Source organism: Strigops habroptila, chromosome 16 (genome assembly GCF_004027225.2).
Source record: "Strigops habroptila isolate Jane chromosome 16, bStrHab1.2.pri, whole genome shotgun sequence".
Classification (NCBI taxonomy): Eukaryota; Metazoa; Chordata; class Aves; order Psittaciformes; family Psittacidae; genus Strigops; species Strigops habroptila.
Window position 1 is genome coordinate 5032354 of NC_044292.2, and position 26494 is coordinate 5058847.

Below are 26494 nucleotides of genomic sequence, written 5' to 3' on the forward strand. Positions count from 1 at the left end.
TTGAGGGGACACTCCAAGCTTACTGGGGATGGTTTTAGCCAGGTCTATCCCACATGAAGGCTGCCTAAGGAGACGGAAGGAAAACAAACGCACTGTTTGCCCAGACCAAACAAAACGCATTTAACAACCACAATTAAAACAAAGATTACAGTGGTGTGTAACCAGCCTTTCTGGATGGGCATGAACAGTATTAGAATGTGTTTCAGACAGATCTTTGGCCAAGAGCCTGTGTATCCATGTGTAAGTGTATGTTTAAATTGGACTATAACATACTTGGCGAGCCTTTCCACCTTGATTTAATCCTGGCATCAACTCTTCCTTGGCCAGAACTGGGGTTAAACAGCACTTAAACTGGGTTGTTACATGGACATGTTTGGTTTTAGAAACCTGTATTTGAGGAGGAATTAAGCAGGTTGGTCAAGAAGGAAGAGGACATGAAACAAATCAGGCCAAGTGGAAGAAGTAGATGAAAAATACATGGGAAATGGGTCAGGAGAAGCAAACTGAAGGGGAATTCACTGACTTAGCTCATTCCTTTGGAAAGATACACACAGAGAGAAAAGGAAAGCAGGAGAGGAGAATTGAAACGTAGACAGTTCTGAACATGTCAAGGCCAATCCTGACTCAGCAGGAAGTATTGCTGTGTGATACAGGTAACGTTATCAAGTGCCAGAGCATCCTGCTGCCCTGCCCTTTGAGGATTGATATAGGATGGCTTCTGGGCTGTCTTATTTGTTTATTTAATTATTTCTTTTCCCTAGTAAGCTTTTGCCTTTTAATCCAGAAGAACTGAAGTAGGTGCTAAAAGGTCACAAGAAGTTTTTAGCAGCTGGAAGCTAGATGTGACCCCTTAACACCCTGCAGTCTTCAGCATCCGCTGCTAAAAGAGCTGGTGCTTGTCAGATAAGCGCCTGTAAGTTACAGCAGGAAAATCAGACAGTGGCAGAGGGACAAGAGAGCCTTCAAATGGGGACCTGCCTTCACCCTCCCGTGTCAGTCCCTGGTTTCTGCCTCCACACCAATGGGCAGCAGGGCTGGAGCAGTAGCCCCAGTTGCAAAAGCTGATGGTGAGCTGAACTAAACAGAACGAGGTGATTTTTGCCCACCTGATTTGAGTCAGGGCAGAGAATACTTATGGAACACCAGCTCTATGTAGAGCTGCAGAGCTGTTTCCATAACTCAAGGTGACTTTGGAGGACAGCTCTTGACTGTATGCTAGGCAAAGCTTAAAAAGACCCCAGTGAAACACTGCAGAATGTATTAACCGTGACTTCTGCACTGGTATAGGGAGGACACTTAACATGGGGCTGAATTCAGCCCTTCCAGATCATTTCTGCTGTGGCTTTGGGACCTGGGCTGCTTAAGGACATGTTTTAACCCTCATCTTGGGGGAATATACAAAGAACTCTTACCTTTGTAGCTGTTAAAGCTGTGAACCAGGACGTGCTTCCTGAAGGCACAGCCAATCAGTACAAGGAAGCTCTTGGCTAATTCCATTGCTGTTGGCAGTCGAGGCATGGCTATGTGGAGACAATATGTTGGAAGGAAAAGACTTTCCAGATGGGTGATCTCCGTTTGTTCGTCAAACAGAGACATACCTGTTTGCTTTTAGACAATAGTTGCCCAACAAGTAGATGGATGTGTTCTTTCGTTGAACTGGAAGAAGAGAAGTAAAGTAAATCCACACCAAATCCACATAGTTGGTAAACATCAACAAGAACATTCTGTGTCGGAATGAAGAGCATTTGGGAAGGTTCAGCCACGGAGCTAAGCCTCTAGTTCTGTAGTTAAAAATAGGAGCAAACTTTGCTTTGCTTGCGTTTGATCACCCCCAAAGCATCCAAGTGAAGTTTGTGTGGATACTGAGATAAAATGCGAGGAGCTGCTCTGTATGGGCTGCTTTTTGGGGCCTTTGGGTGGCAACAGGAGAGACTTCTGGCTCTATGCTGTAGAGTATATGGTTTCCTTTTATGTGTGGATCTAACCCCCCAAAAGACTGGTGCTGGCAGGAAACAGAAGGTGGTTCTTGACACCATCTTGCTGGAAGGGAAGAAGTGGAGTGTATTCCTGGGCTCCACAGAGGCTGCAGGCGGGACTTTCCCCAAGGCCCATGGGAGCAGGTGAATTTAGGCCAGTCATTCACTGGGTGGAATTAGAGGGGTTTTCAAGGAGTCATGTACAGCAGTTACCTGAGCAGCTTTTGCTTCTCCCTTTCCTGTAGGGATAAGCCTTATCTATGGCCTTGTTTGTGCAGATTCTGGAATGAATGTACTTTTAGGGAAGGACAGATGAAGAGGGAAGAGAAAATGAGTACCTGTTCATTTGCTGGAAAGTATGCTTTAATCTGAAATAATTATTTCCTCCTTATTTCATTAGCAGCACTTTTTGCTCTTCCACTCCTTCCCAGGAGGCCTCATTTGGCTGTAGGCATACAATTATATTTCAAATAAGGGAGGTGAGAAAAGCAGTTGGATACCTGCAAGAAATGAGGGAATATTTAATGCAGAGTGATGCTATCCCCAGTGTGTTGTCACCTCTGGTGTATCTGTCATGGGAGAGGGGGTATGATGGGCCTTCTGCAGGGCAACTGAAAGGATTCTGGGTGAACTGTCCATGTGAAGGCATCTTAAGACTTTGGGATACTGTTGAGATGGACAACTGCAGCTTTGGGGAAGCATTCTTGGTGTACTTCAGCTGCATACAGCGATCGACAAGAGAATCACATCCTGCTTTTAGGTTGTGTCTTGGATCAGAACTTCAAGGGCATGTTCTGGAATCGGTTTTCTGACCTCCCTCTTCACACTCTACTGTGTAATTAAAGGGATTCAAATCTAAGTCTATCCTGCCCTTAATACATTGCATATGTGAGTGATTCCTGTAGCTCATCAGTTCCCACTGCTCATTGTCTAAACTTATACCCTGTCACCCACTGAAAATTGCTCATCCGAGGATGTTAATATTTCATCAGTTCAAAGCAGGCAGCTTAATGAATTGAGAAAATGAGGAGAATTTGGGATATTTAAAGAGACCTCACATCCATTAGGCACAGCAGCTCATGTCAGCGACATGTTCTTCTACTGGCTGAGCAAAACATTCCTGTTAGTTACAGAGCATCATTGGGATGCAGCATCTAGACAAGTCCAAAACTTCAGGGAACCCTCCGCATACCAGCAGGACAAGCCCATTGATTTTGGTGCAGATCAGACGTGCCAAAAAACTCTGTCAGGGTTAAAATGCAGCGCCTCCAGGCTGCTGGTGCTGCAGGCAGAGGAATTACTTGTCCATCCCTGCACTTGCATGCATGCAAGGAGGAACTGAGGGGATGAGGCTCAGTGTGACTTGGGTTCTGACAGGTAACGGAGTTTCAGAAGTAGTTTTTAAGGGAGGAGATTGGAGATCCAGCATGGGAGACCTAGGAACACGGGGAGATCTGGGGTGGTTAGGTTGGTCTTCATGACAAACTGGTCTGTGTAGTAAGGAGGCAGAGGAAGAGGAGAACGAGACAGGTTTAGGTAGTCATGAAATGCTCTTGACCCACAGTAAGTGAGTCCCTCCAGCTCCATTTCTGCTTGCCACGGCTGCCTTCATGACTCTCTCAGTGAAACTTCCTCTATTAGTGGCCAAGGAGCTGCAGCCTGGGCTCAGGGAGGGGATGATCAGTAGCATTGGGCCTGATGGATGTTCAGAGGAAGAATGCACACACACTTGTAGCGGTTGTGGCAGATGAGCCCATGGAGATGGACCATTATAGAAGGTCCTTCTGAACCGTGGTGAGTTTGTTTTGAGTTGCTGCCCAATGAGTGTGTGTGGGAAAGGTGGAAGTCAAAGATGTTTTCAAAGGTCTGGTTATGTGTGTGCTTGGATGAACACCTGCACTAAGAGTAAATGGTAGGTGGGGAAAGAGAGCCTGTGGCTAACCTTCAGGCTTCTCTTGGGGTACTGGGCTCTATGTGCTTATGAGAGAAAAAGAGCCCAAAATCTTTGTGTTTCCTGCTTCAGAAGAGAGCTGGGGGCACAAGTCACCATGCTCCTTTATCCTGCTGCACAGTGAGATTTGTAGCTCCAAGATTACAACTGTGGTGCAAATGCAGGATTCAGGATACATTAATTTCCCAAACTCCAAAACCCCATCTGCATTACTGCAAACAGGAGGGGAAGCATGAGGCTAAAACGTCTACCACGGGCATCCCCCTTCCAAATGCTTTTGTAGCACTTTAGTGGATGGGACTTGTCAAAATGACTGTCAGAACAAGGTGTCAGTTATGATAGACTGGGTTTGTGCTACATCTCAGTGCTTTATGTCTTCCCCATCTCCAGTCCATCGTCACTGTGGTGTAGTTCCATCTTATTGTTATTTATGGGCATGCAGAGAGCCAAATGACAAAGCAGGATTACAATAAAAACATCTTTATACTTATTTCCACCTAATTTTGGAGTTGCCAGCTCTACTGATCATCTTTATGAACTGTCATAAGCATTAATGAAATTTTATGAGCGTTTTGCTTGGTACATTGCAGGATGATTGGCTTTTTTTTCCCCCAAGACAACTCTGCAGGGAGAATTAGGGCTGTACTGCTCATGGTTGGGGTTGGGATTTTCAGGCCTCTCAGCTCCCTTCAGTTGGTAAAGTTTTACCCTCCCTCTTCCCTGTTTTCCCTTTGCTTTTCCCCTTTCCTTCCCTTTTTGCCTGTGTCTGATGGGTGACACCTCATCAGAAGGTGGAGATACCAAGAAGCAGAAGTGGGATGCTGGTCAGTTGTCAAGGTCTGTCAAGACTGATCTCTAAGAAGGACAGGGAGTAACCAGGAGGGTTTTGTGTTGAATACATTGGTCTAGGCTTTTGCAGCAGAGAGAAGTTAGAGATGAACCTAGGAAATAAGGAACCAGAAAGTGCATCAGAGGCAGCTCATCTCCCACCTCTCTGCCCCATTGCGGTTGATGGTGCCCAGGTCAGAGGAGCTGAGCCCAGAGAGGTCCTGGGCTGTGAGAAGCAGGGTGGGGAGAGGCAGTAAAGGCATGGAAAGGTCTGAGGAAGGAGGCAGCCCCTCTGCTCCTCAGAGCTGCACATACACAGGCTCGCTTGCATCCAGCTTCTTTGCCTGGGGCTTATCCGCCTATCTGTGATGGAAAAGTGACAGCCTGTCAGCGGGTCATGCTGCCTATTGCTTAGCAGTGCAGCAAACCCTACTGCTCCCCCTTGCACCCCCCAGCCCCATCCACTTCTTTAGTAGTCACCTGATCAGAGCGTTCAAATCCTTGACCCAAATCCTCCTGTGCCCAGCTTTAGGTCTTATCCTGCTCTGGCTGTTCTGTCCACCGTCGACCTGCGAGGAGAGGTGTTGGCTGCGCGCTGTGTGATTAGGGAGATGCTGCTGGATGTTTTGAGCTGTGTGCAAGGTGATAAGCAGGGGTGAGGGAGGAGGGGAAGAGCCCTTGATCGCTCTGAGCTGCGAGCTTTCCCTGATCCACATCCCTTCTCTGGTTGTGCTGACTCAGTGACCCTGGGTTTACTGCCTGGGAGCGTCGGAGGCAGCGACCTTGCCTGTGTGCTCAAGGACCCCTGGCACTCAAAGGCCACGCAAGGGCAAACCAAGACGTGCTGAGGAGAAAGTTATTTTGCAGTTCCCTGTCCCAAGATGACTCTGCTGGAGTGATCCTGATGATCCTGATGTGGTGCTGTGCATGTAGCAGGGACTTGGAATGGTCATCTTGTGAGATGTGCTTTTTTCCTCTGGGTAGGGAGGTTTCCATCCTCATAAGGAAGAAGCTGAGAGGATTCATCAGCTCTTGGAAGAGGTTATTTTCCTCCCAGAGCACCTGGTTCGGTGTGGTCGGGGCTGTGAGATGGAGGGTGGGCAGAGACAAGGTCACACATCTCTTTCACTCCGAGCTGCCACTATTAACTGGGAGTGCGATGGGGTGATTCTCTGACAGCTTCTGCGCAGGAGGTCAGGCGAGGTAGATATAACAGTCCCTTCTGGGGCTTAAAAATCAATGGATCTGTGATTAAATGGCCCACAGAGGCTGGACATTGCAGGTTAAGGGAAAAGGAGTGATATTGGTGGCATTTGATGTGGGAGCTGCAGTCAGGTATTTCTCTTGCGGCAGCACAATGGCCAGCAATCCCCAGGTCATGTCTCTCTTCTCAGGTCCTTTCAATGAGCCCCACATTTAGCAGCTCATAGGAGAGAGACTCAAGGTGGATTTTTATCAAGGGCTGGACTGGAATCAGTATGTTTCTTTGGAAATGGGTTATTAGTTTTGGTTTGGGTTTAAAAGAATGCTAACTAAGAAATCGAGAGCCTTTGAGTGGTTACTTTACACCAATCCTGACATTCCACACGTGTGCTGTGATGTAAGGTGGTTTCTCAGAGCTGTAATGATGCAACAGTATTTATAGACCAATCTGGGTTGTCCTTTTAATGGCTTCCATAAAAAGCTCATTATTCCCTTCTCACAGTCACCGACTGATTTACATGCTTGTCCTGTCCCCGGGCATAGGCTCCAGTTTGGATACCCCTGAGCAACGCACTCACACTTCCTGCTGGTTGCTAAACCATGGGATCATTTAGGTTGGAAAAGACCTTTAAGATCATTGAGACCATCTGTTGACCCAGCACTGCCAAGGCCACCACTAACCCGTGTTTAGTTGAACTCCATTCCCCACCACTCTTTGGGCTCGGTCATCCAGCTGTGACACTGGGCTGATCCTGACACCAGCAGCTTGGGGAGATGAAGAGGAGAGAGGAGGTCAGCAGAGCAACAAAGATCACTTGTGTTTCTGCAGGCTCTGGCAATATTGTCACCTCTTGGAGCTGCAGAGTCTCTGTCATTCCTTGGGACTTGGCCTGGCTGGAAGGGGTGCATATGCCATGTAAAAGTAAGTCACTGCAGAGTAAATAGAGTTGGTGAATCCTGAGCCAGGGATACCGTTGGAATATACTCTCGAACTGGACTTGTGGCTGGCCAGGCTAAGAATGAGGAAGGAAAAGAAACCCCATGTGTGTCCTTGGGGTGATGGAAGAGGGTTTGTGAGGAGGTACATGGGCACGCACCGGTGCTGATCTCTGCTTCCCTGGCTCAATCAATGTCCTTGCATCTTTTCCCCTGCAAGCCTTGACATTCCTCCTCTTGCATATTGGATTTGTTTTGCTTTATTGTAGGGAGGGGCAGGGGGTCAGGACAGGTTTATGGCAAGTGTATTGATCAGTAAAATTTAATATAATCTCTGCACTTACAGTGTGCTCGTTGAGGGGATGGAGAGCTGCTGAAATGTATTTAACAAGAAGTATTTTTCAGTTTCACTTCTTCCCATGTTACTTTCCTGAGTCTCTTTTCCAAACCTGGCATCTCTCTTCTATTTTTTGCATCCCTTCAAAGACAGTCACACGTTTTTGACTGGTGTTTCCTAGTTTGATTAGGAGAAGACTTCCTCAGTCTGGTCCAGTGCTAGATTCATTCACCATTTCCCCAGGTAACTGTCTTGCAGTGCTGGATTTGGGCAGTTTTGTGTCTACTGAGACTCTCACTCCCTCTTTTTTCTCTCAGATACATCTGGATTGCTGAAGTACCAGGTTGTCTGTCAGCATCTAATGCCTCCCACTTGCCCAGTTCCCTTCTGCATCCCCATGTGTATGGAGCACAGCAGCACAGGGTGGTTTAACTGACATACCAGTGAAGTTTGGGCAGGAAATGGGAGCAGAAAATGACAACTTGAGTTTCAAACTTGTGCTCAGTATCCTGGAGCTGCCTTTTTTGGGCGCTGCTGAGTGATGCTGCACCGCAGGTGAAATAACCTCCTCTGCAGAGTGACCTGCACTTTTTAGTGCTGATACCAAGCACTGAAAGGTTCCAGGATGTGATCTTGCAGCTCAGAGCATAGGCAGAGCCAAAACCCTGTCTGCCAGCAGGATGGACAATCTCTTAGAGGCACACACGGGGCTCTTCCTGGCTCACCCTGTGAGGAGGATGGGGCATGGCATCCGCAGTGAGGTTACTATTACTATCTTCTCCTTATTCTGGGCAGGGCTGCAGCAAACAGGGAGGCAGCCACTATTGAAAACCATTTAAATTTGGACCCAATTTTCTCCTTCCCATCTCCCTCCTCCTCTTTGCAATTACTCTTTGCAGTCACTTTGAGCAGCGCGTTGGAACCACCAGAGCCCGCGGGCGCCTGCCTGCCTCCTCGAGATGCAGAGACCCTGACACTGATTTATATTTTGGTTAATTGTCTCCATCCATTAGTCTCCTCATCCTTCTCCTTGTTAAAGATGCAGTTGCTGCTAATGTCTGTAAATGAAACACGTTTAAAAGGCATTGCTCCCGGTGTGAATCCAGCTTGGGTTAACAACCAGTGCATCTCAAGGGTGGTCTGTCCCCATGGAGGTACCCTACAGAGGCAGCACAGGCATTTCTCTCTCTGCTTATCTTCAAGGAGCCAGTAGACTGAGGTGTCTTGTCCCATTTGTCTCTTCCCCTCTGTACATGACAGCGTGCTGAACGTGCTGGCAGCAGAACCAGGCTGGGAAGATGGCTTTCACATGTAAGGGACTAGTTTGCTGGGAGCATTTGAGGTTGAGGTGACTGGAGTGAGGGTCTAAATCCTGGTCAGCAGGAGGACCAGGGGACAAGACAGGACCAGAAGGGGTCTTGGAGCAATAGCTGCTGGCTTCAAACACTGTGAGTTGGAGGCTGATGGTGAAAATGTTGCTCAAAAAGAGATGGTTGTTCCCAGAAGTCAGTCACACAGGATTGCTGCATGTCTGGTTACCACAGCGTCCCTGAAAGGGCTTGCTTCTCATTCATTTATTCATCCCAAGGGATGGCCACAGTTAGCAAATCTGACAGTTCAGTGGCAGTCCCTATGATAGACTTCTCCTTCCCTGGGCACAGGCTGGGGCTCATTAGCTGCTCTAGATGAGGTGGTTCGTGCAGTGTGTGCCAGAAATGACAGCACATTCAGCTGCTGTCCTGCAGGTGAGTCAATGGATTTCTGTGGCATCTTGGCCCAAACCTTCTGTCTGGGTGACGTTTCCACCAGCCTATGTGGCTTTCTCTGCCCTTGAGTGCCTCTTCTGTTAGCAGTGCAGCTATCAAATGCCCACTGGTGGACCATTATACTGCCATTACAGTGTCTCATCCGGACAACCAGCATGGGGGGAGACAGAGGACCAGTTAGTTCCATTAAACGTAGACAAGACAGCAATCAAAGCATCCATGGAGAACATTAGCAACCTCTTGTTTGCAGCAGTTATTAGTACATCTCAGTGCTGCTTTGCAGGACAGGCTCCTTAGAGCATTGGGATGTGATTGGGAATGTTGGACTCCCAGCTCTGATCCGTGTCTGAGCTGCACGGTTACCCATGTTGTCCTGACTGTACTCCCAGAGTCCTGCACCAGTGTTCATTGGGGTTTGGTGTGAGGTTTTAGGATGTGAAAGGCTTTTGCTGTTCTTTACCAGATCTGGCATGGATATTCCTCCTGTGCTGGGCTCCCCTGTGGTTCTGTTGCCCGTGTAGCAGGTCAAGTGGACAGTGTTTTCAGCAATGCCCTCCAAGGGCAGCGGGCTGTTTTGTCAGAGAGCAGCTTTCATTTCATCTTACAGCCAGGTAGAGGAGCCGTTTGGGCTTGGCCTTTAAAGCTGTGTGGTTGCTGCTTGCTGCCTGCGTGGCCTGAGTTGTGGTGCACTAGTGAGCTGCTCAGTTGCCTGTGGCTTAGGCAAACCCCTTATCACAGCTTTCCTGCATTCCTGGGAAAGGGCTCTGTTGCTTCTGTGCCCTCTCTTCATTAGGATTTGAAAATTGCCCAAGCCATAATACTATGCAGCCACTTCTCCAACTGTTGCTTTTGGCAGCAAGACAGAGTCTAGTGGTGGAGCGGGAATCCTGTTGGATGGAAAGCAGCTTGCAGAAGCCTGGGGTGTTATTGTCAGTGGATAAATGGGCAAGGAAAAGGCAGGATAGATACATGGCACGTGTGGTGGGATGGTTACTTCTGCAGTGCTGTATGGAGCACAATAATGAACAAGCACACATCACCATGGGCAGCTTTGCTCCCTGTGAAGGTGTCTTTCTTTTGAAGGTTCATGGCAAGGGCTGTGCCACGGGCAGCTGCTCTCAAAGCTATGGAGTAGGCCTGGAGGGAAGTCTGCACTGCTGTTAGGCGGCTGCTACCTTTCCCTTACTCTTAGTAGGAGGGACAGCTTTGTGCAGATGGGGTCTCACTCCTTCCTCAGCAAACATCACACACTTCTTTGCCACACAAGAGCCTCAATTTTACTCCACTTCACAGCTGCTAAATACAGTGTCACAAAAACAGGACGATGGATTCAGATAGAGAATGAGCAACAGCACATCAGCTGTAATAGGAGTTTATCCCTACTAGGTGTGTTTGGATATAGGATAGGGAGAATTTTAGTGTCTGGACTGAGGTTTAACGTGTGTTGGGTTTAAAGTTCAGACTCCAAAATCCTGCAGTGCAGCAAGTTCTTCCCTAAAACTTTGCCCACCAAAAGAGCAGCAATACCTGACAAAGGTCTTGTGATGAGCTTCAATCATCCTGAGCCAGGTACAAGAAGAAAGCTCATAGGAGACTGTCCATAACACTGAGTCACTTCCCAGTGTGAAGGCAAAGCAGGACATTGCCAACCAGCCACATGCCCCTGGACTCCCTGTCTGTAAGTCCTTCATTTCACTGCAAGAGCAGAACTTGCCTCAGCACACTTTGGGGCCATACCTGTGTTCCCGAGGCTCCCCAAACCATGAATTACCAAACCCCCTGCAAACAGCCCATTGCCATGGCAACTCACAGCCCTACAGAAGGCTGTTTGTCTCCTCCTTGACCTTTCAGGAGATGTGTATCTTGCTCAAGCCCCCTCCTCTAATCCGGTTTTTAAGATATAATATTATGCTACTGGAAGGGATCAGACCTTTAATCTGATTGTGTGTGCATGTGTCAGCGCGGGTACGGGCAGCGCCTGCATTAGCAGGCACCCAGCCGCGGCTCAGGGACAAGACAAAGGAAAAGCGGAGTGGGACTGCCCAGCCAGGGCTGGGAGTGAGCTCCAGGCTGGAATTACTGCCTCCAGCACCCAGCTGGGGAATCCTCTGCAGGGGAAGGACCCAGGGCTCCTTCCCACTGGCGTCATGGAAGAGTTGTGCTGTTGCTGATGAGGGCTTCAGAGGGGATGCTGTCACAGCCATTTCAGTTTCCCTTCCAGTGAGCGTAGGGAACTAGGACCACAGGGATGATCTGGGGTTTGGAGCATCTCTCTTATGAGGAGAGACTGTGGGAGCTGGGCCTGGTTAGTCTGGAGAAGAGCAGCCTGAGAGGGGATCTCATCAATGCACATCATGAGCTCAAAGGCAGGTGCCAGGAGGATGGTGCCTGACTCTTTCCAGTGGTGCCCAGTGACAGGATGAGGAGCAATGGCCATAAACTAAAACACAACAAGTTTCACCTCAACATAAAGAAGAACTTCTTCACATTGAGGGTGGCAGAGCACTGGCACAGGCTGCCCAGGGGAGTTGTGGAGTCTCCTTCTCTGGAGACATCCCAGACCCACCATGGACACGTTCCTGTGTGACCTGCTCCGGGTGGCCCTGCCTTGGCAGGGGTTGGACTGAGTGATCTCCAGAGGTCCCTTCCAACACTAATGATTCTGTGATGACTACATGTATGTTGGTTATCCCAAATGGTGTGTTCAGGATCTTGACCTGAGGTCCCACAAGCTGGATATTCCTCTTGCTGTTGTATTCCCTTTGAGGGAAGGGTCTTTAATCCTGCATTGGCTCTGCCTGCTGCAGCCCTGAGCCCGTGGAATTCGTTGCCCATGCTGTGTGTGACAGGAATACTGTGAGCAAGTTAGATGATGTGTAAACCCAGAGGAACAAATAGCTTTTTCCCCATTTGAAAACACTGTCGTGTGTTACAGAATCATAGAATCATCATGGAATGGTTTGGGTTGGAAGGGACCTTAAAGCTCATCCAGTTCCAACCCCCTGCCACGAGCAGGGACACCTTTGGTAATCATAGAATCAACTAGGTTGGAAAAGACCTTTAAGATCATCAAGTCCAACCATTAAAGCAAGTTGAAAGCACAGAATAACCTGTGCTGAGGGTCTCATTTCCATGCTGTGGCAGTCGTTTGGGTTGTGCTTCTCAGTGCTCAGCTCTGTGCATCAAGTCCCAGTATCTGTGGGGTGGCTCTGATGGGTGCTGCGCTGGGCCTCATCTGCACAAAGAGTGAAAAAGGAATAGGACAGGGAATAGGACAGAGGAATTGGGGACCCATTAGTTAAAGGGAATTGAAACATGGATGGAGAAGCTAAAACGTGGGCATCTGGCAGCAGGAGTACCTCCCTGCCCAGGTGTGGGCACTAATGGAGCACAAGTGTTCCTTGTTGCACATAATTGCAGGGGTTGATTGGGTGACTGGGCTGTGCTGCAGGGGGGAGCACATTGTGCAGTGCAGTTTGCCTTCAGAACCAGGTATGTGGTGGCTTGAATTCTTCAAATGGCTAGGTTTTGTGAAGAAATAGGCTGTTTTCTGGGGGTTTTATGGCCCTTGGATGAGGCAGGGCTGAGGTGGATGTTTGCCTGTCCTGTGTTGTAGGGCTGGTGGTTGGGATTTGGCTGAGGTGCTGTATGGATCTCCCCTGGGCTGTGTAGTGCTGTGTCTGCTGTGCTCCTCTGGGGCCAGCCAGCAGGAGACAATGTGATTGCAGGGCTGGGAGTGCACTTGCAGTGTAAGGTAGTGTGTGCCAAAGCAGGTAATTCCTGAGAATGGCTGGTAGTTGGGCAGAGCCCTTTTTCCTGGCTGAAAGCACTGAATAACTGGAGTGCCTGAAGCACTGAGTCTCAACTAAAACCCAAACTTGACTACCTTTATTAAACTGTAGTGGGATGAAAGCAGTTTGTTGGACTAACTAATGCCCCATCCCTGGCAGTGTTCAAGGCCAGGTTGGACACAGGGGCTTGGAGCAACTTCCTCTGGTGGAAGGTGTCCCTGCCCACGGCAGGGGTTGGAACTGGAGGAGCTTTAAGGTCCCTTCAGCTCAAACCAGTCTGGGATTCGATGACTTTATGGAGGTTCAGGAGGGTCTCTGGTAACAATTCTCCTTGTTCCCTACCTCCTGCAGCCCCAGGGAAGATGGAGGGGGCGCAGTTGTCACCTGCAGAACCAAACCTAGTGTTTTATTCTGCTGATCCATCATGGTGGAAAGTCCTTTGTGGTTGAAGCAGAGCCTTACACAAGTGTGTCCCTCATTAGGGTCCACTCAATCACTGGAGGCTGATTGCAGCTGTGTGGAGCTCTATTTGCTGGGGCCATCTTGGCCTATAATGTGTTAAAATATGTTTAATGTCTTCACCTATGCAGAAAGGTATCTGAGCTTTTCATAAGGAGCTCTGGTTACCATTCACTCTCCTTTCCCATACTAAGACTGAGCCCCAGCTATAAGCTACCTGCTGTTGTGCCAGTTGTAGAACAAGCCCAGAGCAAAAAGGCAGCCTCTGCTTCAAACCTTTGGTGCACTAAGAGGAAAGGAACAGCTCCTGGGGCCAGTCTCATGTGTTAAAAGCTGTCTCAGCCTGTTTCCCTTATCCCCGGTCTTTCTCCCCTTTCCTCTCAATGTCACCTTGGTGTTCAGTTTGCCTTCTGCAAAGGTATTCCAGCAAAGTCATGTTTTTCCTGCCTAGTAGTGTGGGTAGAGTTGATTTTGGAGCCTGTAGGGTATACTTGTCAGCCCTGTGGTGTCTGCTTGTGTGTGGGGTTGCAACTTGCTATCACACCTTTTCGTACCATGATGGTTATCATTTTAAAGCCATGGGAAAATCTCCTAAAAACACAAGAATGTTGGGAAAGAAAAATACCTCTTCTGGTGTGGTGATGTTTTCTTCCACACAGATCTCCTGGGTGTAGTTTTCAGTGGATGTATCACAGTGTTTGGACAATCAGGTCATGTTAAGGAGTTGCTATGGCCTTTTCCAATGGTCTTTTCCAGAAAGAGGATAAAACAATTCCTTCTCATAGCTCTCTTACTGTTGTCTTACACCGTGTTGATGTATCAGAGGTGCTCTGGGCTCGGATTGGGATGCAAGATGCTCTGCAAATGCAAAGATGCACTTATCCCATTTTTCACTTCCTACTCCCTGCCTCTTTCCCTCTGCACTTCTGGCTCCTCTCCTCCGCCCTTTCCCCAGCGTTGTGCTGATGGCAGCGTTTATCTGCATTTGTCCTCTGTCCCTGACATCCAGTTATTGATTGGCATGATTAAAAAGAACTGATAATCACTTCACATTAATCCCATAAATGACTTAAGACACCCAAATATTTGCATAATGCATCTTAAAGGTGGCAGCTAAAAGAGGATAAGACCCAAAACTGCTTGGCACAGGAGAAATGGGCTTCCCACTCACCTGTGGGCTTGCTTAAGTAATTAGCCTTCTGCTTGCATAAGGAGGAAGCTGAACTGGTTTAGCGGAGGAAGATGCAATGGGTGCTCAAAGGCTTTGGGAGCCGAGCATCCTATCTCGTGGCTGAGCCTGGGGGTGGGGGGAGCAGCGGGGAACAGAGAGTCTGTTTTTGTCTGCTGCATCTTGTGAAAATCTGGAGCCAGACGCCCGCTGAAAGTACCTCTGTCTAAAGACTTTCTGTCATAAACTTATCTGATTAGCAGGGAGCTAGACGACAGATTAGCCCCTGCTTCTGCACTAGGGCTGGGCTCGCTGGAGCATCTGAGCAGATCTGCTCCTGTTGCTAGTGCTGATAGCCCTGGTGGGGAGGAGGTAAGGGGGGGGGATAAGGGGGGATATTTAAAGGAAGATCATTGCTAGGTAATTCTGCAGATAATGCACCCTCCGTGTTGTCCTGCTGGTCCCAGGTGAGGACACTCTGCACCAGGGAGTTGGTGTCATGTGCTGCGTGTCACAGCAGCACAGAGTGGGTGCTCTTGCCATGTGAGTAGAGGTTGGGAGCGAGCTGTGGCTGTGGGAGGGAGGGCAATATTGCTAATATGTGTGATTTTGTTGTGTCTCTGGTCCTCCTGGCTGTCAGCTTCCATTGAGGAAGAGGGGAGGGATTAAAATAGCCACCTCGTGCTAAAAGGATGAGTGATTTAACATATACTGCAAACAAAAGGGAGCCGTTCCAGCATTGCCATTTAGTATCATGTGTGTGTTTTAGCTTGTTCTTCAGTCTTTGTGTATCATTTATTCAGCAATATTGTACAAGTGGATAGCAGCTTCCAAGCAAAAGTATTTGCCAGCTGAACTGCGGTATCTGCTGCAGGGAATGTCTTTTTGCTTTCTCCCTCTCCATAGAAGAGGGAAGAAGACAAAACTAGCCAACTTAGCAGCAGCCTGATGCAAGGATAGCAGGCAAAATAATGCTGAACTGCTCTAATGCGTTCTCTTTTCCCAGACGGAAGGGAGCGTTGTTCCAGGATCTCTTGGAGTTGGAGAGTTGAAAATTAGCTTTGTAAATAACTGTGTCCCCTCAGCTCTGAGCAATGCTGATGTCCAGCTTCGTGGTGGGTTTCTCTCTTTAAAGAAGAACTAGTCTCCAAGTAAATAAAACTAGTCTTGTGCTCCAGCAGTGATGGAATGGAAAAACTTACTTTGTTTTAAGACTAAAAAGGGTGGCAACTGATAGAAAACTATCAGTTCTTTCAGTTCAAGTTTCCTATTAATTCTGGAATAGATGTGCCAATTCCTACACTTTGAGTTTTTCCATCTGAGATGTAAGTTCTGGCCCACGCAAGTTATATCTGGCAAAACTGAAATCAGGAGCTCTGGCAGCTGCAGAGCCCTTGATGGGAAATGAGAGTGCAGTTTGGGAAGTGCTTTGCACTTAAGGCTCCGCTCCCCAAAATGAGAGGAGGTTACCTAGGAACCTGATGGGGTAGGAGGGGGAGAACCTTGAGTGAAATACAGCTCTGCCAGAGGCAAACAAAAGGCTCTTGCATGCGCGCACCCATATATGCTCATACACACAGAAATCAATTATGTGGTGGCAAATAGGATTGCCTTAACTTGGTGCTTTTCTGCTCTGTTGCAGCCGTGATAACGACCTTTCCACTATCATCTCCAACCTGCATCAGAGCCGTCAGCTCGTTATGCCAGAGACCCAGAGCCGCTGTGAATTCAAGAGGAACAGCATCGATGTTGGCTTAGGAGCAGCAGGTAAGCAGCTGGAGCAGGTCCTGCTGGCTCGGGTTTGTTGCCTTCCCTCCTCTCTTTTCTCTCTTTCACTCCTTTCCTATTTTTTCCAGCAGTTGTTTTGTCTGTGCCTGTTTGTGTTACACTTTGGAGTGAGCTCTATGAAGGCTCTTTAATATTCTGGCTAAAGATTAACACTGAAAGGATTTCATGGCAATATTAAAGTGCTTTGGAGATCTCAGCCCTGTGTCGTTCTCAAACCCAGGGGTCTGTGTTCAACTACTGGCAAAGGAGCTTGCGCCAGCGAAGAAGTGAAATGTCCCCAGGGTTGTTGGTGTCAAGTGAAGCAGAAAGACCTTGCAGAGAGCATGGCTTGATTTGTAATTTCATTAATCAGAGGTTCCCCGTGCTGCCTCTGTGCCTGCCAACTCCTTTGTGAGCAGGATTGTTTGGTTTTATTGCTCTACCTGGCTTTGGGGGGAGGCTCATCTGGTTTCAACTTAATGTGGTGAAACCAGAAATGCTCCTCTTGGGTTCTGCACCGTGCCTCTCCGGCTGTCAGTGCGGGAGCTATGGTCAGGGATGCTTTGGTGTTAGATATGCATCAGGCAACAAGTGAGGCACTGGTAATAATCTACAGAATGTGTGATTATAAATAAAAGTTGGGGAAAAACTGGGAGTTATCCTATTGAGTGGTGCCTGTCCTTCCAAATCAGGATTGGATCTCTCTGTGTGTGTTAATGTAGGCCTTTCCTGGAGATCTTTATGTTTGCGGGTTTCATACTTTCTTGTAAGTCATTCTGCTGACTGTGTAACCCAGGATCTGAAGGGAACACCACATCTAACACGCTTTGGGAATGACTTTGGAGGATATTCAGTAGCCTGACAGGTACCTGGTTTGCCTTTTGCGGGAGGCCTGACCCCTTTCCAGAAAGGTTCCTCCTGCCTGCGGTGAAGTTTGTGGTGGTGTGGCTGCTTTAGCAGTCAAGTGTTCAGTCCCATATTCATGTTGTGCTGAACTGGGGGATTTGGGGTATGTCTGTAAAGCAACCACAGGCTTTGCTTTCACAGCTGAATCTCCATATTCTCTTCATTAACCAACCTCCACAGCCTCGTTTTCTACACAGCTCTAAGAGCCCAGCTGGCCAAAGATAGGTTCTTCTGGATGATCTTGCTGGAGTCTGTGTGTCTCAGGTGACCCTCTCTGTTAAAATGGTTTTTAATGTTGTTTGCTTTACAGAGAAACTGCTAGGTTTGACCAGTGTTGCTGAAATTCTTTGAGATCTATTCCAGCAATGTGAAGGGTACTTTTCATTCGCACCAGTGTTAAGCAGTAGAAAAGATCAGATGTAGAAGTCTTCATTCTTCTTTGTTAGTATTCTTATTTGAGGTTCTCTGGTTAGCTTCTTAACCATAGGAAATGGTGAGAAACATAACACATAGGCACTGCACACATGTTGTAGGAGTGAGGGGAGCAGTGCTTGGCTGGGACCTCGATGAAGCAATGAAGAAGTATCAAAGAATGGTTTGGGTTGGAAGGGACCTTAAAGCTCATCCAGTTCCAACCCCCCTGGGTTGGACACAAGAGACCACCAAGCAAGTGACAGAGCTTTTCAGGTCATGATAGGTTTGGTGTGTCTAATAAGAGTTGGCCAGCAAATGAGTAGGTAGGGGGATGGTGTGGAGATGAGGTATCTAAAGAGAAAGGGGACATTGTCACGTCTCCACAGGGACACTTTAACCCTGATGTTCCCCCTTGTCTGGAGCTAGGTTACGCTACCTGTCTGTTTGATTAAGGGAAGACTCACTGGCCAAAGTCTGTGCAGAGCCTGCCAACTCTGACTTTAGAGCTGGTACCTGTGTCACCACCTCCTGGACATGCACGTGAACGGAACAGAAGCAAAATGTGCTGGGATTTGTGGCTGATGCTCATTATTTGGTCTTGGTTCTGTTTCTTTTTACTAGCAGGGGTAGAAGGGGAGGATGGTGTCACTAATTGCTACATATATAATTTTAAGAGTTAGTATTGGGTTACTCTACAATATAGAGATTCAGCATACAAGAGGTTTGGGGGTGGGCTAGTGAAGCTAGTGAAGCAAGACATCTAGATAAGAATAGCTGACAGCTTAACTCCTCTTTGAAGTATCCCCTGATACCGGACCTTTAAGGGAAATAATGAATACCAACAGCAAAAATCCACCAAAATCAGGCACAACTCTGCCTCAGCTGATGCTCTCAGTGAGACCCGGACCTGGCAGCCCTGAATTGAGGCTTTTGCAGTGACAGCAGAAGGTGGTGGCCGAGAGGCGTGTGCTGATAAAATCTAATTGCCCTATCGATCGGCTTCGGAGCCACCGTCAGCTCCGGTGATGATTGAGATATTCTTATGTTTGATGCATGTTCGCTGCATCTCGCTGCTCGGGGCACACTGGGGACCTGGAGGTGTTACAGAGATCTCTTAATCATGGAGCAAACTCGTGTGTGTTGGGTCTGCTCGGTGGCACTACAGATTTATTACAGTTAGCACTGAGGCACATGGGTTTCCTTAGGTCTGGGGGGTGGGATTTGGGGAGAGCTGCCCTGTTTGTGGCTCTGAATTCTGAACTGACTAAAGAAATCTGTCTCCCTGGGTTAAGATTTTACCCATCTGCACCTTCTCACACTGTTGTTCCTTCTCTGGGTTGACTGTTGATGGTATCATGTCCTCAGAACAGTCCATTTCTGCTTCCTCTGCCTCTCTGTGACTGGGAGTGGAGGTGCTCGTGCTTGCAAAATAGATGGCACTGGTTCCTCTATTCCCTGGATCACCAAACGGTGGTGCACATTTCAAGTGTGCAAGAGTTGGCTGTTTCCAGTACAGGCTGAAAGAGCACTAAGTTCTGGTGTTAGAGCATGTAGTGTAAAGGAAGGGCACTCACCTCTCTGCCATCTCTGTTGCTCTTCATTGATCAAGGTGATATCTAGCTCCTCTTTTGAAGTCTAGGTTGTGTCTGCACTGGGCTGATACCCAGCTGCTGGATTTATTCTCCTCCTACTGCTCTAGTCAGTGTTTGGACTATATGTATGTATTAAACCTGGGGCAGGCTAATCCAGCTGCTGAGAGGTAAGGCTGGCTCTTGCCCAGAGACAGGCCCTTTGTAGAGAAGAGAGGTGAGCTCCCTCACCTAAGTGCTGACCATATGCTGGACTGCAGAACATAGTGGTTTGGGTGAGAAGGGACCTTAAAGATCATCTAGTTCCAACCCCCTACCACGAGCAGGGAATATGTACTCCCTACCTGGAGAAATAAGCATCAGTGATGCCCAGAGCTCCCAGGCCAGTTTATGTAGGAAAGGTGAGTGGAGTCTCCTCTGTTGACCCTGCAGGCTTGGTTTTCTGCTGCATCCTTCTCTTCAGGTGGTGTTCTGCAGTGGAAAATGCTGGCAAATGCTTTCCCTGGTGCTAATAAAATTGCAGTCACAATGGGGATATACTATGCCAAATGGAGGAAGAGAAGGAAAAGTCTGTCTAATGGGGTCTGCACTTCCTTAGGAACACAGAGAGGCAGCCTGCAGTGGTGAGATTCAGTAAGCAGCTTAACAACATCTGCAAAGGTAGAGCAAGTATGCTCCAGTGCCTGGGGGGGGAGCACACATGGGGAGGTGATGAGCCTAATGAGGATATAAAAGCCCTTTCCCAATGGATCAGCTAAAGGAGAGGCAGCAGACAGGGCCCAGCACAGGCACTACAGAGGGGCTTACCTTGAGAGCGGATGATGGCACAAGGCGCTTTTAATCTGAACTGAGAGACGCACACTCAAGGATGAGCAGAGCCAGGGCTGCTTGATAAAGGCACAGTAGCAAAGCTGCTGGTTTGCACATCAAACACGGATTTAGAGCCCCTCTAAGCAGCTCGTGGTGTGTCTGTAAACAAGGCCAATCTCCTCTATCCAGTTCGGCTAATGCAGTCTGCCAGGGCGTGCATGGGATGGGGGAGGACGGAGGAGGCTTTGCAGGGCTCATGGAGTTAATAGGGGTGTCTCCTCCCTGGTGTGTGTGTGCTTTGCACGCTGCTGTAGGATTTGAACAAGCGTTTTGCAATAGAGTCCTGGTCCCAAGGCTCTAAATCATTTCTCTCCTGCAAAAATCCTGTTAATTTCTCCTCTTTCTCTCCTCAAATACCCTCTGTTCTGCAGTGCCAGATTTCATGACTTTCCAGTTGCAGTAGGACTATTTGCATGGATAGAAGTGGAGGAATCAGGCTCACTGATGCTAGAGGAAGGTGGGTAGATCTTCCCTCTCTTCCTTCTGTCCCTGGTGATTAGAGGGAGTTGGTTTGATGTCTGAATATTGTCTGAGAGAGGGCATTTAATGGAGACATGGCAGAACGTCAGGTCTTGCTCCATACAGCAAGCAATTTGCTATGGTTCTGCATATTATATTTGGGACTGAGTGTGGATTAAAGACCCCTTCCCCAGTGCTTAGAGGCTTCTTTGGCTGGGGTGTGGAAGGCAGCGCAAGGCCGGCTTTCCAACACTGCAGAGCTCCCAGAGAGCTTGGGCTTTTCCTAGGGGTTGTTGCTTAACATGATGGAGATGACAAACCCCGAGAGCCTTGGCCTTGGTGGTTTCCTCGGTGACCAGAATATTTGCATGTTAACCTGATTCCTATGGAAATCCCATGTGATGGGGAGAACAGGACATCTGTATCCCTTGGAGGCCGTGTATACGTGTTGCTTTTGGGGTCCCAAAAAGCAATGTTCATCTACATGTCTCAAAAACATCGTGGAAGAGAGATCTCTGTTTTCTCTCTGTGAGGTTACTTGTTCTGTATTAACACTCCTGTCTCACCTTCCCACTTGATGCTCTGTTGACTAAACAAGGGAGAAGGCGAAATTTCAGGAATGAACTGTAAACAGATCCACATAAATTGGATCTCTTTGGAATTTGCATTGACAAGGCAGCGCTTGTACCTCTCGTACGTGGATCCGTAGCTGATCAAACCAGTTGCCTGTCTTTGGGCCTGTCCCTGAAATGTGTGTGCCCACCATGAAGGGCTTCCCAATGGCTTTGTGGAGGCCTAGAGCTTTCATCTGCTGTGGAGGAGTTAATATTGGGGGTGAAAAAGAATTGGGATCAAGGATGTTATAGCTAATGGTTAGAGACAGAATCACAGCAAACGGCTGTTTCCTAAGCGTGTGGTAATGAGCTGGGATGCAGACATGTTCTCATTTAACAAAGCCAAAGAACAACAAAAAAATTAAGCTGAAGCCTTTATTGAACTGCTGCCTTAAATTGAGCAGAAAATCAGCTCCAAATGGGCATCTAGGAATTGTAAACCCAGGCACCTTTGTTTAGGTGTTTAACCATGAAGGACAGTTCTTCACCCAGCCAACGTGAGGGTCTAGGCTCTGTCAGTGCCATTCATCCTCTTGGTTTAGATCTGGAGGACTGTCCTTTCGTCATGCTCTGGTTTAGGTTCATTTTTAGTTCTTCTGATGCCTTGTGGGAGTGGGAGGTAACCAGCATCCTTTTGTAATACAAATGGAGATCTTGGGAGGTGTAGGAAAAATGGGAAAGCCCAACATGGAAGCATTTCCTTATGCCGTGCCCTGCGACTGCACTCGCAGCGCAGGTTAGTGCATGGGATTTGTGCTAGTGTGAATGTTAAGGTTTTATTCTTGGCTTTATAACTGCAGGAGGAGAAGGAGCCAAGACAGTTTAGTGCCCTGTTCTTGGAGTTCAATAAGCCTTGCTCTTGGCAGGGATTTGAAGCCTGCCTCTGGCAGGAGGGTGCTTGTAGGATGGCTCTGTAGACTCCTTTGGGAAGGTCAGTGATGTGTTTCAAGGTGCATCTCCCTCACTTTTGGGACCAGGCTCACTGTGGCAGCTGAAGTAGCTTGGTCTCCTCTGTGCCTTGCATGAGCAGGGCAGGCTGACCATGGGTCCATCCCTCACTGGCAGTTGAATCAGCCACCAAGCTCATGGCCAGTATGTGTTGCGGCTTTGAAACTGAAATAAGCACTGACTGTTTCCTCCTTTCCTTGCAGCTCTGGGAAGAGCAAGATTATCCTGCTTCCAAAAATAACCTCTTCCCCACCCCCTGCTCCCACCTCCTTTCCCAGGTGCCTCACAGCAGCTAGTAAAGAGCTGAAAACAAATCACTGGTGCGGTGACATCTCACTGATGTTATATATAGAAACCCAGTGCAGATCGTAACGTGGCACTTGACTTGTCCACTCCTGCTTGCTGCTGGGTGGAAGTGCAGGGAGAGGAGGCAGAGAGTGAGTCACTGCTCCTGACTCTGCCACAAGTCAAGCTCATGCTTCAGAGCCAGGGTTTTGATACTGCTCCTGCTCCAGTGCGTGTGTGTGTCTTTGTGTCATCAGGTTTGGATGACGTGGATGTAGTTCTGCTCTTGCTGCACATCAGGTTAACACTGTCCATACAACATCTCCCCATAGCTGTATGTTTGGGAAGCCTGTGTTGTGATTAGATGCCCAGGTAGCAGGTATTTATGTATAGAGATACTGGGAGGTTTGTAGAAGGAGCACCAGAGGAGGTGGAGCTGCTGTGCTGGTGGTGGAGGGAATACCAGGATGCTGGCATAAGCCACACACAGAAGATTCAGCACCTAGGAGCCCACAGGGGATGGAGGATGCTGTCCCTGGCGCGTTGCTGCTCTGCTCTTTGTTTCAAGCAATGAGCAGCATGCCTGTGGCTCATGGCTTTGTGAGGTGGAAGTGATGGAGATGTCCCGCTAAAGAGAAAGGGGTGCAGGGCTGTGTGTGGGGAGAGCTGTGTTAGAGGAGACGCAGGAAAACATTGACCCAGCCTTTTGGATCGATAGACTTGAGAGAAGTCCCCCCAGAACACCAGACCTGACCCCAATGAGCACTGTGCATTTAGAGCCCCAGGGTAGTGTGTGACCACGACTGCCTGTTGTGGGAGCCCTGCCCGCTCAGTCCCTACTTACAGCACTGCTCCAACATGATGTATCCTTGGGCAAACTGGGCCCATTTGGCTAAATGGGAAAGAAGATAATAACCATTACTATAATCTGGGAAAGGCCATGTGTTGGTTTGGGGTTTTTTCCCCTCCTGCTGTCTCTGCATATACATGTGAGCCCAGGTTTCCCCACAGGGCCACAGTAAAGACCCTCAGCTCCTTTCCCTCTGCTGAGCCTATCTCATGACTTGCTATGGATCTTAGCCCATTGAGTGCCATTCGAGGAGACGGGTGGCATGTGTCTCACTGGGGAACAGGCTCATAAGTTAAGCTGGGATCTGTCCTGTGGTGCCTTCTCCCCAGATACAAGCCCATGGTTCAGAACTGGTCAGGGGAGTCAGCAGCGCTGCCTGCTTTCCATCAGGCATGAGCAGACTTGGGAGGGTTTGTCCTAGGATGGAGGGCTGGGGGTTGGGAGGCTTTTATTAATGATTGCTGTGAGCAAGAAGAGGGTCAACTGCCTATTTCATTAATTTTTCAGCTCTGCACAACCTTTTCGTTCCCAATTCCTCCTCTTCCCTTTGCTTTGCTCCCTTTTCCCATTCTTTTCCTTGCATTTCTTTGGTCCTCAGACCCTCTTTTCTGTCTTCCTTTTAGCATTCTTAATCCCCATCTCCCATACGCGCCCTTCTTCCTTTCCATTTCTCTTCCTGCCTTTATTTCCCTTGTCCTCCCTGTTCTCCCTTCCCCACCCTCCCTCCATCTCCAAGCTCCTCGGGAAGAAGACAATTTGAAGGCTTTCCACTCTGCTCTCAGCTGAGAGGCTCCTTCCCTCAAGCCAATCAATGGCAGCCTTTCAGCCCCAGTGGGGCTTGGCAAACATTAGATCAATAAGTTATTAGCACCATTCTGTCAGCTGTAATGTGGAGATTGATCGGGGCCGGGGCTCCTGCATGCTGCCTGGCACTTCCCCAGCCTGATAAAGATGACAGATTAAGGGAATAAGAAAAAGGAATTAAGGAGTCTGGCTGTCAAAGCTGTCACGGGCTGGAGGAGCGCTGGTGTTTTTCAGGGGCTGAAGGAGTGCAATGGGACATGGAAATGGTGCTAGGGGTACAGCACCACCAGCAGCTCTGCTGGGAAGCACTGTTTTCGGCATTCACTTCTCTAAAGAGATGGCAGGAGCTTTGTAGGAGCAGCCAGAGGAGGTGGAGCTGCTGTGCTGGCGGTGGAGGGAATACCGGGATGCTGGCACAAGCCACATGCGAAAGATGCAGCACCTAGAAACCCAAAGGAAATGTGGGTGCTGCCCCCCATTGCTGTACCCACCTTTTGACGTGATGGGGTGTTGTGTGGCATTGCTCAGGAGTGAGGGAGGTATCAGTGTAAGAGGAATGATCCCAGTTCTCATAGCTTTATATCACAGATACGTAAATTGAGGCCAAATGACCTTTGCCTGAGAGGTTTGTGGTCCTTTAAAGTCTGATCCTTATTGGAACCATGCTTATGTCTTCTGCTTTAACAAGCTTCCCCCTTCTCCTGTCTTACCCACTAGAACACGCTCCTTTGTAGAGCTAGAAAGTGAGTCTCCAAAAGGCCTGGACTTCCAGCCCACCCTCCCAGCATCAGTCTTTAAATGTCTTCTGGAAGCGAGTGGGGATTCACAAGTCTGCAATTGCTAAAAATCCTCTCTGCAGCATATCTAATGAATTCAGAGCTCTCTCTTATGTGCACTACATCCTCTCCATGAGTGTTTTTCATACTATGAATATTTACCACCTTTCTATGGCTTGGTGCATGCTGTAAAAATGGATTTGGTAAGACTCTGGGAGACAAGGGGATGTTGGTGCACCATCTCTAATAAACAGCCTCTGATAGACAGGCAGGAGGATGGCTCCAGCATGGCCTCCATCTCCCTCTGTTTCACTCCTTGGGTGAGGTATTGGACAGTCCTTTTAGGTGCTTAGCTCCAGTTGGGCAACTGGAGTGAGCACAAGGAGGTGGGAAGTAGCAGGATACTGTTTGTGTGGTAGGAGGAAAGGCAGATGGCCTGGTGGTGAGAGCTGAGAAAGGGGATGCAGGCAGCTTCTCATGCCTAAGGAAGGATGGTTGATGTGTTGTACATTGGGAATCCTACTCAACTACTGTCTAGTTGTGTGCTCTCACAGCTTTCATATACAATTAACTCCCACTTAGGAAGGAGTTAGTGAACTTGGAAGTGTGATCCTTAGGGAATGTTTGCAGATTCCTTGGTCTAGGCGAGGGCCAGTCTCATGACAGGAGCGCCCAGCTTGCTCTGCTGTTTGTACTCTTCAAGAGTGGTACAGCAGCTAGCAAAAGGATGCTTCCTGCCCTGGAGAGCTTGCAATCTAAATCTAAGTGACAACCAACAAACAGATACAGATGTGAAGACAAAGAGGAATGACGAGATAACCCAGTGCAATAGCCAAGGTTGGAAGCCTGCTGCCTGCCATGTCCCTAAAACCATTAAGCTGACCTGCTGGAGGAGGATGCTGCCTTCATTTTGCAGCTCATTCAGCATCCCCTTTGCAGAGATCCAGCAGTATTTCCCCCTGTTCCTTGCTAGAACTAACGCTGCCCCATGAGCTGCCATGCCCTTGTATTGTTCTAGCATCCCAAGTCCCAGAAGCTTCCCTTCCCCCAGCTTCCCCAATGATTATTTTTGTTTCCCATTCTCGTTGCCCTCAGTTATATTATGGCCCGTTATTCCCATGACCTTGTGCTTCACTCTCCCTTTGTTCCATTGATTCCTGCTGGCAAGGGATGGGGCCGATGTGCAGCCAGATTCCACTCTGCCTCCTGCGTGGCCCCTTTGTGAGAGCAGCTCTGGGCCTGCTGAGGCTCAGCAAGCTGGTGCAGCCTCTTACAAAGACACAAGCCCATCGTGGGGATGGAAGTCTCCAGGGTCCCCACAAACCTGTCACACTCGGCACAGGACCAGACCGAGCAGCAGGGCCGGAGCACCAGGGTTGTCTGAGCAGAGCAGCTCCTCTGGTGGTAGCCTGCGTGTGCCAAAGGAAAGGGAAGAGATGAATAAACAGGGATGCTGCCAAGACATTTCAGAGTGGTCAGTGGGAATTGTCATCTCCAGGGTTTTAAGTTTGATGGGGGAGGTAAGAGCAAGGGAGGATGTTTTCCTCCTCTTAAAGTAATGTGAAAGAAGGTGAAAAAAGGACTTTGTTCTCGTTAGATGTTTGCTATCCAAGCCTGGGTGATCTCCCATGTAAGTTGGCTCAGTTCTCTGTTTGCTCTGGGACTTCTGGGTCCAAGAAGCTTTCAGAGCAAAGCCAATGATATGGATAAGGAGCGTGAGATAGGTCTTGATCTCTTCCTATTGTGCTGTAGCATAACACAGTGCAGAAGGTCTTGGAGCAGTCCCTCAGCTGTAGT

At 48.5% G+C, this 26494-nt stretch overlaps 1 protein-coding gene across 4 annotated transcripts in view; it reads left to right on the top strand.

Annotated features, from left to right (window-relative positions):
* Positions 1-26494, top strand: part of SAMD11 (sterile alpha motif domain containing 11) — a 112674-nt gene that overhangs the window by 46012 nt on the left and 40168 nt on the right. For all 4 annotated transcript variants that reach the window (XM_030507684.1, XM_030507686.1, XM_030507685.1 and 1 more), the window contains one exon: positions 16058-16182. In XM_030507684.1, coding sequence (XP_030363544.1) covers positions 16058-16182 — 125 coding nt within the window. The remainder of the gene's footprint in view (positions 1-16057; positions 16183-26494) is intronic.